General features: G+C 39.7%; 1 protein-coding gene across 2 annotated transcripts in view; it reads left to right on the top strand.

The window, feature by feature from the left end:
• Nucleotides 1-16,844, top strand: part of cacna2d1a (calcium channel, voltage-dependent, alpha 2/delta subunit 1a) — a 100,367-nt gene that overhangs the window by 34,836 nt on the left and 48,687 nt on the right. For both annotated transcript variants that reach the window (XM_086268123.1, XM_086268124.1), the window contains exons 4-6: nt 4,593-4,652; nt 8,387-8,422; nt 9,050-9,215. In XM_086268123.1, the coding sequence (XP_086124249.1) occupies nt 4,593-4,652; nt 8,387-8,422; nt 9,050-9,215 (262 nt within the window). The remainder of the gene's footprint in view (nt 1-4,592; nt 4,653-8,386; nt 8,423-9,049; nt 9,216-16,844) is intronic.

The raw sequence follows: 16,844 nt of genomic DNA, 5'->3' as shown, positions 1-16,844 counted from the left end.
ACTGTACAGTTGTTTTCCTTCTGGTGCCAGTGTGTGTGTGTGTGTGTGTGTGTGTGTGTGTGTGTGTGTGTGTGTGTGTGTGTGTGTGCGCAATGTGTGCAAATGTATGTCCTCTCTCACCACTTTTTTCTCACCACTCTCCTCCTGGCTCCCTACAGGCTGAGCAGGATAGATCTGACTAAAGTGCTGCCAGTCACAACAGCAGATGCTCATGTTTCCTCTGCTCTCCCGTGCCTCCCTACACATCAGTGAGATGGCAGGTGTGTGTGCTGTCCTGGCAGTACTAGATGCTCTAATCAGGCTGCCAGGAGCGTGTGTCAGTAAAGCAAGCATGTTTACACAGTACATCTCTGTGTGGTGCTTACAAAATCACAGGAGTTTCAGAGCACAATATTTAATCCAGTGTTCTTAGATCACAGACAAAGGATAAAAAAGAGAGAGCATGTGTGAGGGACTCAGTGATTATAAGAGTTTACATACATTAACTGTAATTTTATCAATTTTCTTCGGCTTTAAACTCTTTCCATTGCTTTCTATACTCCACCCTTACTACGACATATAAAGACTCATCTCCATCAGGCAAATCATCCTTGCATTAAAACATAATGTGAGGTGTTATTGATCAGTAGAGAGCTTCTTCCACATTTATCCTCCAACAGTGTGCTAAAGATAGCAACCCTGACTAAAACAAATAGAAAATATACACTATAAATCTACAGAGTTCTTGTTTGGAGTTAGTTGTTGTTGTTTTTGGGCAAAGTTACACATTATTTGTCATTCTTTTGAGGCCAGCTCAGTTTATACATGCCATAATGTTTATAGCTCACATAGTTCATGGGTGTTTATTGCTCTGGGTCCTCAGAAATGACATTTTTGTAGCATAACACATTCAGTTTGCCTCATCGTCGAGTGACATCAGAAGGAGATTAAAGAAATTACAGAAGACATGACTCATTTTCTCCGAGCAGAAGAAAAACACGTGCAAGCGCACACAGGCTGTGTCCAAGTATTCAGTGGATTTATGAAAGATCTGTTCTGAAGTGGTCACTTGAAGCTTGTTAAACATTTTTTTCTTTCTTATTTGCTAAATGTCAGCGATGTAGCGCCAATTTGAATTTAGCATTTTGGCACATATATCAGTAAAACTCATATTCAGTAGCATGTCTGTCCTAATGAATTCACCTGTATTTGACTGTCCCACAAAAGTGGATGGTCCCTAACTTGAAGTAACTTGGTTCTAAGGCATGAAGCTACATTTTCATTATCTTCTCACTAACGCAACAATGTTCTCATTAGTCTTGCTAAAAGAAATTTGCTCATATTGTATATTTCTATGCCAGCTTGTTAGCAAATCCTTATTTCAACATCTTCTCATTATGTATTGTAAGATAACTGGTGTTGCATTTTTCTTTTATGTACTGTTTGACATGTGTTTATGTTGCACTTTGAGCAGTAAATTCTAAAAAACCTTTAACTGCTTAAAGGAGTAGAAAGGCACTGCGAGGCTGTGGATTCAACATAAAAGAGAAGCTACAAGGTGGAAGAAACTGCTGGGCACTTTTGACCCCTTCACCTCCCGATCTGCTGCTGAGATCCTTATAAATGCCTTTTCCTGTGCCATGTGTTTGTGTGTGTGTACAGCTGCTTGAAATTCAACCTGGCACCTTTAACTACTGGGTGAAAGGAGTCAAAGGTAGGTCAGCAGGTCTCGCCTGCAGGGAAATACCAAGTAAAATGATAGTAAATACAAATGCCTGTGAGAAGGTATCTCTCTGTAATCCATAGCTTTTAATTAAAAAACAAAGAAATATTTCAGTGGAAGGAATAAGATCAGTATGCATACCCTTTTTATTTTGTTGGAGCATCTTTTGATTGTGATATAGCAGTCAGTCTTTTTGGGTAGGAATTAGCATGCCGCATCTTAACTTGGCAAAAATTTGGCCACTCTTCTTTGCAGTATTGCTCCAAATCTGTCAGAGTGTGAGGGCTTCTCCTGTGCACAGCCCTATTCAGCTCATTTCACAGATTTTCAGTGGGATTCAGGTCTGGGCTCTGGCTGGGCCATTCCAAAACTTTAATCTTCTTCTGGTGAGGCCAGATTTGGATGTTGATTCCGATATATGCTGTGTGTCATTGTTCTACTGAAAGATAAAATTCATCATAATCGCCTGCTTTCTAGCAGATGCCTGAAGGTTTTGTATAAAAACCGAGTGGTATTTGGAACTGTTTATAATTCCATCTACTTTGATTAAAGCCTCAGCTCTAACTTGTGATCGTGCATGACGTCATGCATGTAGTTGTCTGGCTTCCTGACCAGTATTGTTGGTTTCAGTTCAGTTTTGGAGAAATGTTCATACTTGGAAATGTAGTAATTCTTCAATTGTTGATGACTGTCTCATACCTTTCAGGAATAAGATCCCTTTAATGATTTTGTAAGCTCTTTGCATGCCATAGTTATGCTGTGACATGCAAATCCATAAATGTGAGGAAATATCTGCGTGATTGGTTAATTTTGTATGCTGTCATATCCCCACTTATGAGCGTGTGCAAACTTACTGTATGCAACCACATTATTGTTGTGTTGTTACGTGGACATCTGTGTATGGTTAAGTTGAGCAGCTGCATTCTGTATGTGTTTAAGTACTGAACACTATGTTTTCTTAGTAACGTGTGAGCAGGTATGCTGGAATGAGTTTCATTCACCTGCTGCGACTGATATCTAGACTTACATGATGTGAATGTGATGAAAATGCTTTGCAAATTGCTTTTGTGCGGACAACAGAAATGCACACAAAGCCCTTGTCTTCTTATCATGTTTCATTCTTTCGATAATGCTTGGAGCTGAAATGGGAGTGCTTCCACAGTAAATGGCCATCTGTGGGTTTGTGACCACAGAAACGACACACAAACTGATTTGTCTTTGCACCATTAGTGACCTGACTGGAAACTGACAGGATATTCCCATTAAGTCCATGCAGCCTGGTTGCCACTGGCAACTAGAAACAAAATCTACAAAGGCACTGTGTGTTTGTGCATGTGCAAATAAAAAGACCAGAATGACCCCACTGCCAAGACTCATATACCTCAAAAAAAAAAAAGGGGGGGGGGGGGGGGGATTGTGTGCATGTGGAGAGTCATAAACATAAAACTTGTCTAACAGAGCAATGACAGAGCAGGTGGCTACCAGGAACGTTGTATACATATTTTCCCTATAAGTAGCCCACATGCCGTGTATTAAAGCTATACCGAAGCCTTTTTTCCCCCCTACCATAACTGCACAGACATAGCGGTAGCGCGTTTTCACCTTTGCTCCCGCCATCTCTTAAAGCTGCTGCTAAATTTCCCCCTAATGAGACACAACCAGAGCGTGGTTTGCGATGCTTTCAGCTTCCAGAAAGCATAATGGGGTACGGAGCACAAGCATAACTAGTAATGTGAAGTCAAATATGTGAGCAGCTGCTACTCTTTCTGCTTGTTTTATCTAATTTCTTTCTTTCTTTCTTTTTATGGACATTGATATTTTAAATCAGCAGAGGCTTTTTTTTTTCTAGCTTTCCAGTAACGTGCAATATTTGGTGCATGTTCATGCTTCTTACTTGTGTTTTGATATGAAGTTCTGTCTACCACCAGGAAAATGTGGGGCCAATTGTTCAACGATAACAGAACAAGTGCTTTTGTTTTACTTGGTAACTAATGGCAACTCTCCCAAATAGCTAAAATGATGTGTTGTGACTTTAAAGTTTGTCTCATTATCTGTGATTTCCGTTAGACTTTTGTCCCTTGCATAAAAAGATCAGCTCTGTGTAATATATCTTATTGTATGGCAACAAGAATATTAGCTATCTGGTGTTATATTCAGTAATTTTGTTTAAGTGATTCCAAATCGTGCCTAAATCGTGTTTGAAGCTTGATTTTTCATCACAAACACTGTGACTAATATCCCATCCTGGGATTCACAGTCAGACTTTGTGCTGCCTCGCTGATTCTTGCGACTGTCGTGTTTAATCTTACTGCAAAATTATATTATGGAATGAGAAGAGGAGTGGGTTGATACAGTGAATTAATTTACTCCTTTGCCCCCATCAGATTACGTGCCTATTTTGTGTGTGTGTGTGTGTGTGTGTGTGTGTGTGTGGGTGTGACACGAAACTCATAGCGACATACACAAAAGCAGAAAGAGCTGGATTTCATATTTCCCAAGGGCAGTTAATAATACAGTGAATTTCTGGACCATGTACAGATTAAAAACTGGGACCATTATAAACCCATTAACCTAGTCATTATGATCAGATCTCGGGAGAAGATGGAAGGTGGGTGTCTAATTTTAGCACAACTCGGTGTCAATGGTTCTAATTCATACCTGAAGGTATTCGAGGGAAATGTGGTATTTTCCCTTGAAATACACTCTGGCTAAGAATCATATGAAATCTGCTGCATTTAATTTTTATGATCACCATTTCTCTAGCTGACTTAGTTGTAGTTTTTTCGTTGCTGCCTTAGAGTCAAAAGAATTCAGAGGTTTTTATAATATTAAAATGGTCTTACATAATGTGTTTTTCTCTTCTACTCTCCTTCTGTCTGTCTTCTTTTAGAGGCTGGCAACAGAAGCAGAAAAGCTTCAGATGCAACACGTGTGGCAGGACGACAGCGACGTGAGTGAGCAGCCAGGGCATGATCTATCTAATATGTTCATTAACAAGGCTGTCTACATACAGATCAAGTGGTTCGATGAGCTCCATATGTAGGGGAGGTGCAGGGACATGTGATTCATAATCCTTATCATAATAATTGGAAGGAAAATCTAATTCCAATCACAATAGGGCTATAATGACTATATTGATTGAATTTTATCATTTTACATAACAGGCGGAAACTACCAAGGTAGTTATGATGAATAGGTGCACACTCACACGCACACAGCGATTGCTCTCCAGTAATCTTAGTATTACTTACCATATATAATAAGAAGAGTGTTTACTCATTGAATTGCTTTGCCTGAAAGCAAGCCCAGTGTTTTAGATCTAACTTTTTCATAATAAACGGAAATGATAAATTTTATCTCCTCCAGCCGATTTACACATAAAAAATGACCTTCTTTGTACGTTTTATAGTGGGGGAGATTTGGAGGAAAAATCAGCTTAAACATTATTCAACATTATATTTAAAGATTATTCAATGCCGTGCATACTTTCTTGTGCTTTGAAAATAGACAGCGAGATATGGATCTCTGGGTTTTGATTTATTTATTATATTACTCACTGAGTTCGATATCCTTTTCGCCCTTTATGTTTGGCTAGCAAATGTAATTATTCTGGAGATAATGTGACAGGGATTCTTGAACAAATTAACCAAAGAAATATAAAATATAAAAGCTAAGAGTCATGCAGAGTTTATTGCATCTAAATGTATTCACTGTACAAACATCATGCATTGCAATTGTTATGCGGTAAACAAAAGGTGATAGTTTCATACACCTCAGCCCAATTCAACTGAAACAGCTTATCCCTATGTGAACCTGTGGCTCTTTAGTGTACTTGTCTGTGTTTAGGATTCTTTAGCATTAACAAGAGGTTAATATAATACTCTGTCCAGATTCTGTGTATATCATTCATGTCTTCCCTTTGGACTCAGTAAGACTATTATTTGTAATATTACTATAAAGTATAACTTAGGATGTGTGTTTTCATATTGTATAATCAGTCAGTTGTCTGTCAATTCTATGATTTGTGCCTTTCAGGACATAATAAAAATGATCTTGTCTATACCAAGTCCAGTAACATAACAAAAACACATAATACACCATGCTGTTATCTATTTAACAAAAACGAAGCCAAAATGCAGAGGAATCCTGTGGAAACACCAAATACACAATAGATGCTAAGAGCTACTTTAGCAGTTTTAGCATTAGCAGCTAAAGTTGCTAAAGCTATAAATTAATCGTTTTTTGTATGACTTTGTGTGGAGGAGTTTTGGTCTACTCTTCATCACAAGTTTGCTTCAGTTCATTGAGGTTTGTGGGCATAGATGTATTCACAACTCTGTTAAGGTCCCAACATTTTAAAATGAGATGAGGTCTGTGCTTTGACTGGGCTATTGCAACACCTTGATTCTTTTGTTTTTCAGCCATTCTTTTGCTTGGGATCATTGTCCTGCCGAGCTTTAAGCCACTGGACAGATTGCCATTTGACTCTGAAATAGTTTGGTATGCTGAGGAGTTCATGGTTGACTTAGTGACTGCCCAAATCATCACCCGTGCTTGGCAGTCGGTATGAGCTGTTTGTGCTGATGAGCTTTGGTTCTCACCAAACAAGGTGCTGTGCATTATAAGCAAATGTCTTCATGGCTTCTTCTTGGCATTTTGTTACAATAACACACCTAAATGTTCCAGACCAGGTGTATTCTTTTTACACACTGCTTCTGCATTTCGTCTTTTTTACTTAATTTTTGTTAAATAAATGATGACATGGTGCGATATGTCCTCATGCGCAAAGAATTGACAGAGAGTGTACTTTTACCATGACTGTTGCCACCATACTAAGACATGAAAAATATCATCTTAATGTGATAATAGTACATTTATTGAAATAGCAAGTGGAGCATTGTGAGTGGTGTATGTTTGTGTGTGTATGTGCCTGTGTCTTCTCTGTCTGTCACCTTTGATAACTGGGTCAGTAATGCTGGACACCTCTTCCTGCTGACACTTGAAAGCCAGTGCCAGCTGCAGTAAGAACAGCACATTTGCATGTGTCAGTGCATCATAATCATTTTTAATCCTTTTGCTGTTGTTTGTGTTTGCATTTGGTATTCACTTATCGCATTGATATACTTCATGTAAGAGTAGGATTAAAGTCCCAAATGTTATGCTGCTTAAAATGTAAATATAATGCTTTACGACCTACCTGAGAAAACAAAGGTCGCCTTTTATGACTGTTGACAGAAAGTAGTGATGGAAAGCACCATAACTGGTGGGAACAGATAATGTTCAAGTTTTTTCTAAGTGGATAGCACATTAAATGAGTCATTTGGTGTTTAAAAATGTAAAAATGAACTGCAGGTGTACCTGTGTGAAATGAGATGCAATACATTAATAAGCATATGCATATTCAGATAAGATAGATCATACACACAACATACACGTTTGTTATGTATGTATTCACTTTTTGGTTCTTACGCTCCCTTCATCTCCTTTGCCTGTCTCACACATTAAGTGTTCTTGCACACAGTTTTCTCCTTTGGGAGGTATGATGGTGTGACCTTAATGTGCAAATTGTCTGCACTAACGTCACCTGACACAAAACATCATGAGACAGTCTGCTGTTATTAACTTGTGTGTATGGGTGTGTTGTGGCACACATTGCATATATAGTTGATCTCATAGGTTTTCTGGTATATTGGAGCAGTCAAAGCAGAAAAATGGAGAGCAGATGTTTGTGTTTGGCACAGTTTGCCCTGCTAAATCACTTGTGTGTGAGATAATTACAAACTCTTTAAGCTAACACAGCAGTGTTAGTGGCAGGAGCAGTTGCTGTCCTGTTGGCGTGCCACTTCAGAGGTGGTATGCAGGTGGTTGGAATCAGTGAACCATCTCTGTGGCTCCGGGGCATTCTTACGTCAACAGCTAGGCTAGCTTGTTATCACTCTGCTAGCCCATGTACCGACAGCAAGCCCAGCAGTGTAAGAGCAAAACAACACCACTTACTTCACTGCTGCTCAGTATCAGACGCAAACTCACTTGGATTGCAGGGAAAAGTAGCAGGTGCAATGTTAAACTGAGAGATTCAGATGCCCTGTTATGGTTTTTGAGACTAGCTTTAGCATTTTTTTTTTAAAGTTTTGTTCATCTGCTTTCTGTTTCTTTTCTTTTCTTTTCTTTTTTCTTTTGAGGTTGAACATGATTTATTGAGATACAGAATTTTATTAAGCTATTTGGTGATTAGCCTCCAGTGACCCATCGTTGCAGAATGGAATCCCAGTGGTAACAGGAATTAGGATAGGAACCTTAATTTTTTAATTGAAATCTTTCGCTCTTCGTGCTACGTGTAGAATTAGGACATTCATGCTCTCCTGATGATAAACCTTTTCTGTTTTGGTCACTGAAATACACACTTTCTGCTGCTGTCAGTGACAGGTCAACTTGTTAGCTGCTTGTACACTTAGTTTTACACTGCACTGACATATACCGGTGTGTACTCCAGGTAGTGCACAATGTGGCAAGACTGGGAGCAATAAGGAAACACCACACCCTTTTAAGCATGGCCATCTGTGAGGGTAATCTTGGTAAAACACCTTTAAGATTTGGACCAGCATTAGATGCTTTGTTTGTGTAAGAGTTTGTGTATTTCTTGTCATGCGTTATTGATATTTTCCTGTTTTGGTGTTTTTGCAGGTCGAGAAAATCAATTACTACAATGCCAAAGACGGCGTAAGTACAACTTGAGCAATTTGATGTGATGCCAATTCTCCAGTAAAATCCTACAAGCCATCCACATCAAGCAGCATTGTTGCATTGTTACAATGGGGAAAAACTGATTTGAGTTTTCATTGTAGCCTTTAAGAACTGTAACACTTTAAAATTTATGCAAATAAATCTCTGTTAGTACAAATTTGTGCATGCCACAAAAGCTGTTTTGTGCTTGTACTAATATTTGACTTGTGTTTATGAGACAGGGTTTTTTTTTTTATGGATTAGGGCCAGTTCATGTTTAGTGCATCACGCATTTAATGCCTCTCCTGGCCTTGGACATCATTTGTCTGCTTTGATAAACAGATTTCGACATCTAATTCCTCTCCACAGCCCCAGTGGGAAACAACCACACACCCACTGCACACTAATGTCACTCTCTGTTTGACTCTCCCCTTTCTATCTACTTCTATCTAGATACTGGCATTTATCTATCACTGCATAACATTTAGCATACATTATCCATTACATGAAGATACTACACGTACTATGCAGTAATTTTACAGTGTACACACATAAAGCCAAAAATGTTTTCCATGCGATTTTAAAATATCAAATTCTGCTATTCTTCTTTATTTTCATGTGTAGCTTAGTGGGATAGAAAGCGAGTCAGATACAGAAGGGAAGAAAGATGGAAAGGAGAAGAAGAGGATCCCATACATTCCCGAGGATTTCAGTTTTGACCCAGACTTCAAACGAGACGTCTCCTACAACACAACTGCCGTCCACATCCCAACGGATATATATGAAGGGTGTAAGTTAAAAAAAACACACACGCTTTCTCTCTCTCTCTTTACCTTTCGTCACAATATGTACTATTTACAGTACTCAGGATGTGACCTCAGCCTTCCAGTGCTGTCTGCACTGTGTAGACAGTTCCACGTTAAGGCTAAACCATTCCAGTCTATATATAACCCAAATGCCATCCTCCCAGTGGTCAGCAGTCTGTAGCTCCCACTTTACCCTGGTCACCAGCTGCTCCTTTCCCTCATGTCCACGATGGCCCCACTGACCTCTCAACAGTTGCATAGAAGGTCTGTATATTGGCCTTTGGCAGGATGCTTTGTATTTGCCTGAAGCTGTTCACAGCTATTTGACCATGTTTATCAGTAATCTTTTAGTATCTTTGTCCAAGGGTATTTATTTACTCTAATGTTCACACCATAGAATTATTAAGTGTGCCTATGCAAAAGCACACTTCTTATCATTCGTCGGATTAAAGGCCCTTTCCCATAGGACGCAGCATGCGCTGCCTAGAGCGAAGGCCCCAAATTTTGTGTTGCGCTGGCTGTTGCACTCTGCTTGTACGTCATTTTATTGTGGCCGTTCTACATGACGAATCATGGCACTATTTTTGCAAAATTTGCAAAACACTTGAATTCTTTCTTCAAAAGTGCACCAGAGGATTACCCAGACCAATTTGAAGCCCCCAGCACAGAGTCGGAAAACAGAATGGTCGGGTCATTGATCATACTAAATTTAGCTTGCTGTAATTAAATGTAACAAGTTTAGCTATAAACTTTTTCAGAGCTATATAACTGACGTTTGATCTACTAGGACCTTACAGTGTCAAATACAAAATGGGCATCTACCGTGTGAGTATAATGACTGGACACTGGTTCACACAAATATATAGCTATAAGCATGCCTGTACGTACATGTGCATAGAAATACTTGCATTAAATGTCCTTGCTGGTAGATATGCATGCATATAGATTATATGCGATATAGAAACTATATACTATATTAGGACATTTAGAATTAAGAGGGCAGACAACATAAAGGGAAGCTTGTAATTTGAGAAACTAACAGTGAATTAAAGGTCATAATTGCCTCACCATAATAATCTGAATGAACTCTACTATTTCAGTTCAAGCTTTAGAAAAGCTTTTCATAGTCACACTTCATCACTGACTGCAGCTTAACATATCACGTTACAGTAATGTGTCACAACTTCATTACAAACTACATTAAACTACACATGATAGTAACATTTATCAGAACATTTAACTAACTTTTTCTAATCCAGGCGTTGGTGCAGAAACATTCATTATCAATTCCAGTGATGATCTTCTCTGTGGGCCCGTGGCTAAATTCGGTGGACTTAGTCACATGACTTTAATGCCCTTATACAGCGAGTCAGTCAACATATTGGACTATAAATGTGCACAGTGACGGGCCTCTGACTGTGCAGACATTTTTGTCATAGCCAAATGGGCAAATGCACTCAGTTATTTTTACAAGCCGCAGTTATGACGATGAAAGGACAGAGAAGGGTAGGGGGCCTGCGTGGTAGGAGGGGATTGTTCTTAGTGTGATTCGTTCAACTGTTTTTTGCTTCATCACAGTATTCATGGGCGTCTGTCCTTCTGTCTATTTCTAGCGGGACCATAAAACCCTAAATTACTTTCATGTTAATGTTAGTGTGACTTGAAAGCTACTCTGCTAACTCTGCTTATTGTATTACATAATCAATGGCCCTTAAACCTGTTGAATTGTGGGCTGGTTCTCAATTGAGATAGAACTGACTCCACACTGTTGTTGTTACTAACACCAGCAAAGAACTGGTGAGGAAAAGTACAAATCTGTGAATGTTAATTTTCGTTTCTAAATTAAAAACCTGACCTAATAGACTGCGTTACCGATTGCATTTAAGGTAATATTTTCAGCGATTTTCAGTAAAATACAGCTAAAAACAATAACTTTTACCATTATAGGAGCAGGAGATGGAGGGTGGGGTCTGGGCAGAGTCCCTGTTAGCGCAGTAATAAAGCTGTGCTAGTGCTGTTGCTTTCTATCTCCAAGGACAGGCTGCCACATTGCTGCCTCTCCTTCTGGGTAGTACTGTCAGCGTTGCTATGGCAATATCTGTGTGTCTTTGGGTGTGCGTGTGTGTGTAGGAGGAGACACACACACTTAGCCACGCCCCGATGTTCTATCTCGTTGTATGGAGGAAGGATTGGTAACTTGATTAGGGGACTTTGTCTAGACAAGGCTGGCGTCCTTGTGGCTATACTGATGCTAAAGGAGCGATGCATCATCCGACCCTTTAATTGCAGTAGACTTTCTCCACAACCGCTACATCTTCCCATCACTTCCTCTTTTTCTTTTTCCTTTCTCTTTACTTTATGCTTTAGTTCCTTTTTCATGCCTTTGTGTGTACCTTCTTAGCTCTGTTTTTTTCTGTCTTCCTCAGTACTTTGCTCTCATTCCCTTCACCCCACCCTCTATCACTCTATCCTCTCTTCCCCATCCCTCGCTCTATTATATTAGGCATATTAATAGTGTGCTGTGAGGAGACAAATGCGCTACCGTCTTTCTCCTCTGCATTAGTCTTACTGATTGGTATCCATTCCACCCACTGCTCCAATGTGGGTGGTCAGACTGGGATTCATTATCATGTTTACGTGTGTGTGTGTGTGCATGCTTACCAGAAAAGGCTAGGTTTGTATGTGTGTGTGTGTGTGTGTGTGTGTGTCGTAAGGAGAAAGAGAGGAAGAAACACTTTGGGTGTGAGGGCTGTGTACATATGTGTGTGTGTGTGTGTGTGTGTGTGTGTGTGTGTCGTAAGGAGAAAGAGAGGAAGAAACACTTTGGGTGTGAGGGCTGTGTGCATATGTGTGTGTGTCACATCATATGCACCTACTCTACTGTATATGGATCATGTGTATGCATGTCTCCTCTCTCATTAAGCAGACTGGCATGAATGCGATGAGAAGAGATGAGAAGAGAGCATTGCGGCCTTGGCAGGAGATCCGAGGCTCGTCTGATGCCCGTTTCCATCAACACTGTGTGGCACCTGTCAGCCCCAGACACACAAACTCTCTGACATGCTGGGATACTGTGACACCGTGTTTGCGTGTGTGTGTGTTATAGTTACAGCCCCTTTGGCAAAGCTCACAGCACATGAACTGATTTTCTTTTCTTTTTGCACTCTTGTGCCACTTGATGCACGTCCTAATTTATTTACGATGCTGGCAGCCAAACTTTGAGGTGTCTTCATTTTCATCTCTGTCTATCTCTGTGTGCGCATCCTTCCTTCATCTTTCTTCCCATCTCACAGTCATTACATTAGTGCAGCTTTAAATTGTGTCCTTGCGACAAGTTGGATGCCTTCCTGTGATTTTTTTTTTAATCAGCTGATAGGAGCATACCTTTTGGATTCTCCCCCAAATGAGTAGCCAAACTGAGAAAGTTTCTTTCTTTTAATCCCATTTCACCTTTTCTTGAAAACTCCTAAGAAAACAAGGAGACAGACATTGGTGTGTGGGGGTTTCTTTCTTCACAATCTCAAAATGTTTTTCCTGCAGATTCCATCTTTCTTGTATCTGTGGTCCCAGGTCAGGTTATGCTTATACATAAATGTAATGTGTACAGAGAGTAATTTTACTTAGTATTTACTCAAGTGTGTTATCCATCTGGTCCACAAACCACCATCTTTTTCAAAACTCATCCACTGGATTCGAAGTGAGACTTATGCACAGTCATTTTCTTTTTTTGTCTCTTTCTTTGATCACGTCATCTGATTGCAATGGCAAGGACAAGATGGAGATAGTCTGGCCAGTTCTTTGATTCAAGCATCACAGCTAAATAGATTAGAATGGAGTAGGTTTATCAACACAATCAGCAGGATCTTTACAAATCATATGGAGTGGCTGTGGCGTCGCAGCTCAGAGATGGTACACAAGAGCAGCAAATAACCAGTAAAACCAGTTGTTAAAGTAGGGTTACTTACTGCTAAAGTAAAGCACTGTGACAAAACAGGATAACAAAAATCATTGGAAACAGTCATGTGACAAACGTGTGCAGTCCGGTTACAAAGTATGCACAACCTGATTGAAATGCTGTGGTGGGACCTAAAGATAGTTGTGCATAAATTAATGTCTGCAAATGTCAGTGTTTAAAAAGAGTGGGACAAAATTCCTCAACATCAATGTGAGAGATGGATGGAAGCCATACAGAAAATGATTGCTTGAAAGTTATTGGTGCTTGAAGGGGTTCTACAAGCTATTAAATCATGGGGTGTTCTTAATTTTTCACAGGGCTGAAAGAGCCTTGTGAAAGCTTTCTTCTTTACATGCCAAACCAAGAGAATGAAACCAGCTTACTACATAAATTACAAAAAAAACGCCAGTAAACCAAAACAGTTAAACTTCCTGCCCAAATCAGACCACAGAGGAACACCTCTATTTCTAGTTTGGTTTAACAACTAAGTGTGAGCCTGTGTGTAGTGTGGCCGGTAAGGCTACATGGAACTAAATCAGAGATAATGGCAGAGTGGAAAACAAATCAGATTATGGTTTACAAACATTTCTCTTAGTAGTAGAGAGCTCTTAATGACAAGAAGCATAGGAGGAGAAAACTGCTCACATTAGACTGATGGAGCACGACATCCATGCTCCATTTAATTGAGGCAGCAACAGGGTGGAGCCACTGATTAGCAGGATTGGTCATTGGAGAGGTACAATCAGTGAAGTCAGAAAAGTCAGGGCCAGTGTGTGCTTCTTTAATATTAACTGTACATTGTTCAGTTGTTCTGTGTAGTTTCTTCTTCAATATTGTTATATTATCAAGAAAAATACATCCTGGGTTTTGTACCCAGAGTTTTCTGTTTTGAATAGAGTTTTGTGTTTGATGTTTCCTATTTAACTTTGTAGTTTTCAGTCTAAGTATTACCTTTGCTTTGGTTAGGTTGTGTTTTCATTTTGATTGGTATTCATAGTTTTCTTTGTTAGTTATCCACAAGTTTTTCCTATCCTCCTAGGTTCCCCTTGCCTCGTCTGTGTTTCTGTTATGTTTTCCGTGTTTGTCCAGTTTCATCCTTGGTCTGTGTACTCTGGTTCATGTGTTTTAGTCTCAGTGTCAGTTTCTTGTTTTATTTTGACAACCGCTTGTCTTGTGTGCTGTGCTCAGTTTTGCTTCCCCTTAGAGATGGCACGATACCACTTTTTTATGTCCGATACCGATACCGATATCATAAATTTGGATATCTGCCGATACCGATATGAATCCGATATAGTGTTTTTTAATCAACAAAACTGTTTTTTAAAATATCTTGCTGCATTTTGCAAGTCTGCAAGTTCATACTCAAGTTTAAAACAACAACTACACTAAAGCTATTCTGTTATACCTGTATACAAAAAAAATATTTCATAGTTCAGCAATACTGATCAATCTAATAAACTTAAACCTACACCATCCTCACTATTCTGGTATTTTAAAGAGTACTTAGCGTAAATATTAAGCAACCTAACTAATAGGGTTCCAACTCCCAGCAACAACAAAAATAAATAAATAAAAAATAGGGAACCACCCCTCACGCTCCACCTCATGATGCTTAATCGACGTAATCAACCTTAATTTGATGAAGTGTGAAAAAAATGCACAGAAATCAATTATTTTTCAAGAAATATTAAATAGATTCAGCATCTTTCTTCAACAAAATTGCAGACAGCACAGATGGTACCATCCCAAAGTAAAAAGTACTATAGCTTACTAGGGTATATATATTAGACTTAATAGTCACTATATACAGTAATTGACTTCTATTCATTTTACATCAAATTAAAACTTTGGGTGTCAGATAATTATTTATTAAAAGCTCGACATTTTAAATGAGAGTAAGAAAGAAAAGTATGTCTTTGTGCCCCCTTTTCCCTGTTCATGCCCTATCGGCCCCCCTGGCTAAACTTTGCTAGATCCGCCCCTGCACAGTTACGTCAGCTACATAGAAAAAGATCCTCGAGTAGAAAGTAATATTAAATAAATTCTAACAACAGCTTATCAAGCTTAAACGTGCTGCTGTTGTTCAGCCGCTGGTTTCCTCTTTCTGGTGCAAAGTGGGGCAAAAACAAACAAGACAGACGGACTCCCGACAGAAAAGCCGATCAGCTGATCATTAAGCAGTTTCACGATTGAAGTAGCAGCCGGAGAGCGAGAGGCAGTCGCTTGTTAAGCTTAATGCAGGAATGCTTTACAAACATTCAGAGATGGACTTACACACTTGCTTTACTTCTCTCGGGGATAACTTTGTCGGAGATGAAATGCCAGGTTGCTAGCGAAGCTCCACATGCTATCCAGACCACCGACAGGTCCGCATGCCACAGCCGCTCTATCACGTGATGCATACTGCTCCGACGTGCTAACGTTCTGAGGTGAGTTAAGGCGTGTTGCAAGTTTTGTGAGGTGCTTTCGTGATATTTAATGGATCGGATTACATTTTTTATTTTTCTCCGATATCCGATCCAGTAATTTAGGTCAGTATCGGACCGATACGTAATATCGGATCGGTCCATCTCTACTTCCCCTCTTGCTCGTTAATTGAATCTCTTCACTTGCACCTGTCCCCCAGCTCATGTGTGCATTTAAGTCCTCTATCGCCCTCTGTTCCCTGTCATGTCGTTCTCTTATCCCCTCTAGCTGGGTGAGCCGTCTGTTTGGAGTCTGTCTGCCTTCTGTTTAAGTAATCTTGAGTAGCTGCATTTGTTTATCTGATGACCTGTAAACTCAGCAGTGAAGCTGCTTTCTAGCTTAGTCCTGCTCCCGAGTCCTGCATTTCGGGTCCGATCCTGCTTTGCCTCGCACAGCGATGATGCCAATGATGTGTGAATTGCTGCAAAAGGGATGCGTTTGTGCTTATGTCACAATCAGTTGTGAGTGGCAGGGACTGGAGGGCCCCCTTCTGATATGATGATTGCAGGTTCTCACCACATCAGTCCCCAATGTGTAATTACTTTGAAACACATAGGCAGTTTGAGCCACCAGCTAGCTGATGACAGGGGAACACTGCAGGGCATCGCTTGGCATTGCACCTTGTCGCTTTCTCTGTTCGTCCTGAAGCCAACACCCTCACTCATCAGTCTATGCCAGAATCCTGCTTGATGTGTTATTGGAGGCATCTACCCACCACAAAGTGAATACTTTCAATTATCTTTTCCATAATCAGTTCCCATAACTTCTCTGGACCAAGAATCATTAATTTTTTTTTATCTCCCACTCTCTCACACTTTTTATCTCCCATGTTTGAATTTGAATCGTGTGATTTATGAGGCTGCCATGGTTGTTGTCAAAGCATCCTTTCTGAATTAATTATTATCTGATCGGTCAGTAATTAATTATCTACAACAAGGACTGGTAGTTTTTTCCAGTGTAGCAAAAGTCTGGTGGCATACAAATAAGTCCCATACCAATTTCTGAGCTCAGAGCGCTTTTATTATGCATTTTATAAAGTTTTCACTGGATCAAATTGTATATAATCAAGAGAGCTAAACAGGAGAGAGGAGTTTATATCATAATACAGTTCTTGTGAATGGCAGTGGATGCAAACACACCACAGGATAGCAAATCTCAGTATCTCCACCTGACTAATAGAGCTTTCCAGAGT

Source organism: Aulonocara sp. 'chitande type north' Nkhata Bay, linkage group LG17 (genome assembly GCF_057382095.1).
Source record: "Aulonocara sp. 'chitande type north' Nkhata Bay isolate Kocher_YH1m ecotype deep benthic linkage group LG17, A_spYH_male_GT1.1, whole genome shotgun sequence".
NCBI classification, from domain to species: Eukaryota; Metazoa; Chordata; class Actinopteri; order Cichliformes; family Cichlidae; genus Aulonocara; species Aulonocara sp. 'chitande type north' Nkhata Bay.
Note: the sequence above shows the minus strand (reverse complement) of the source record. Positions and strands in the feature narration are given on the sequence as shown.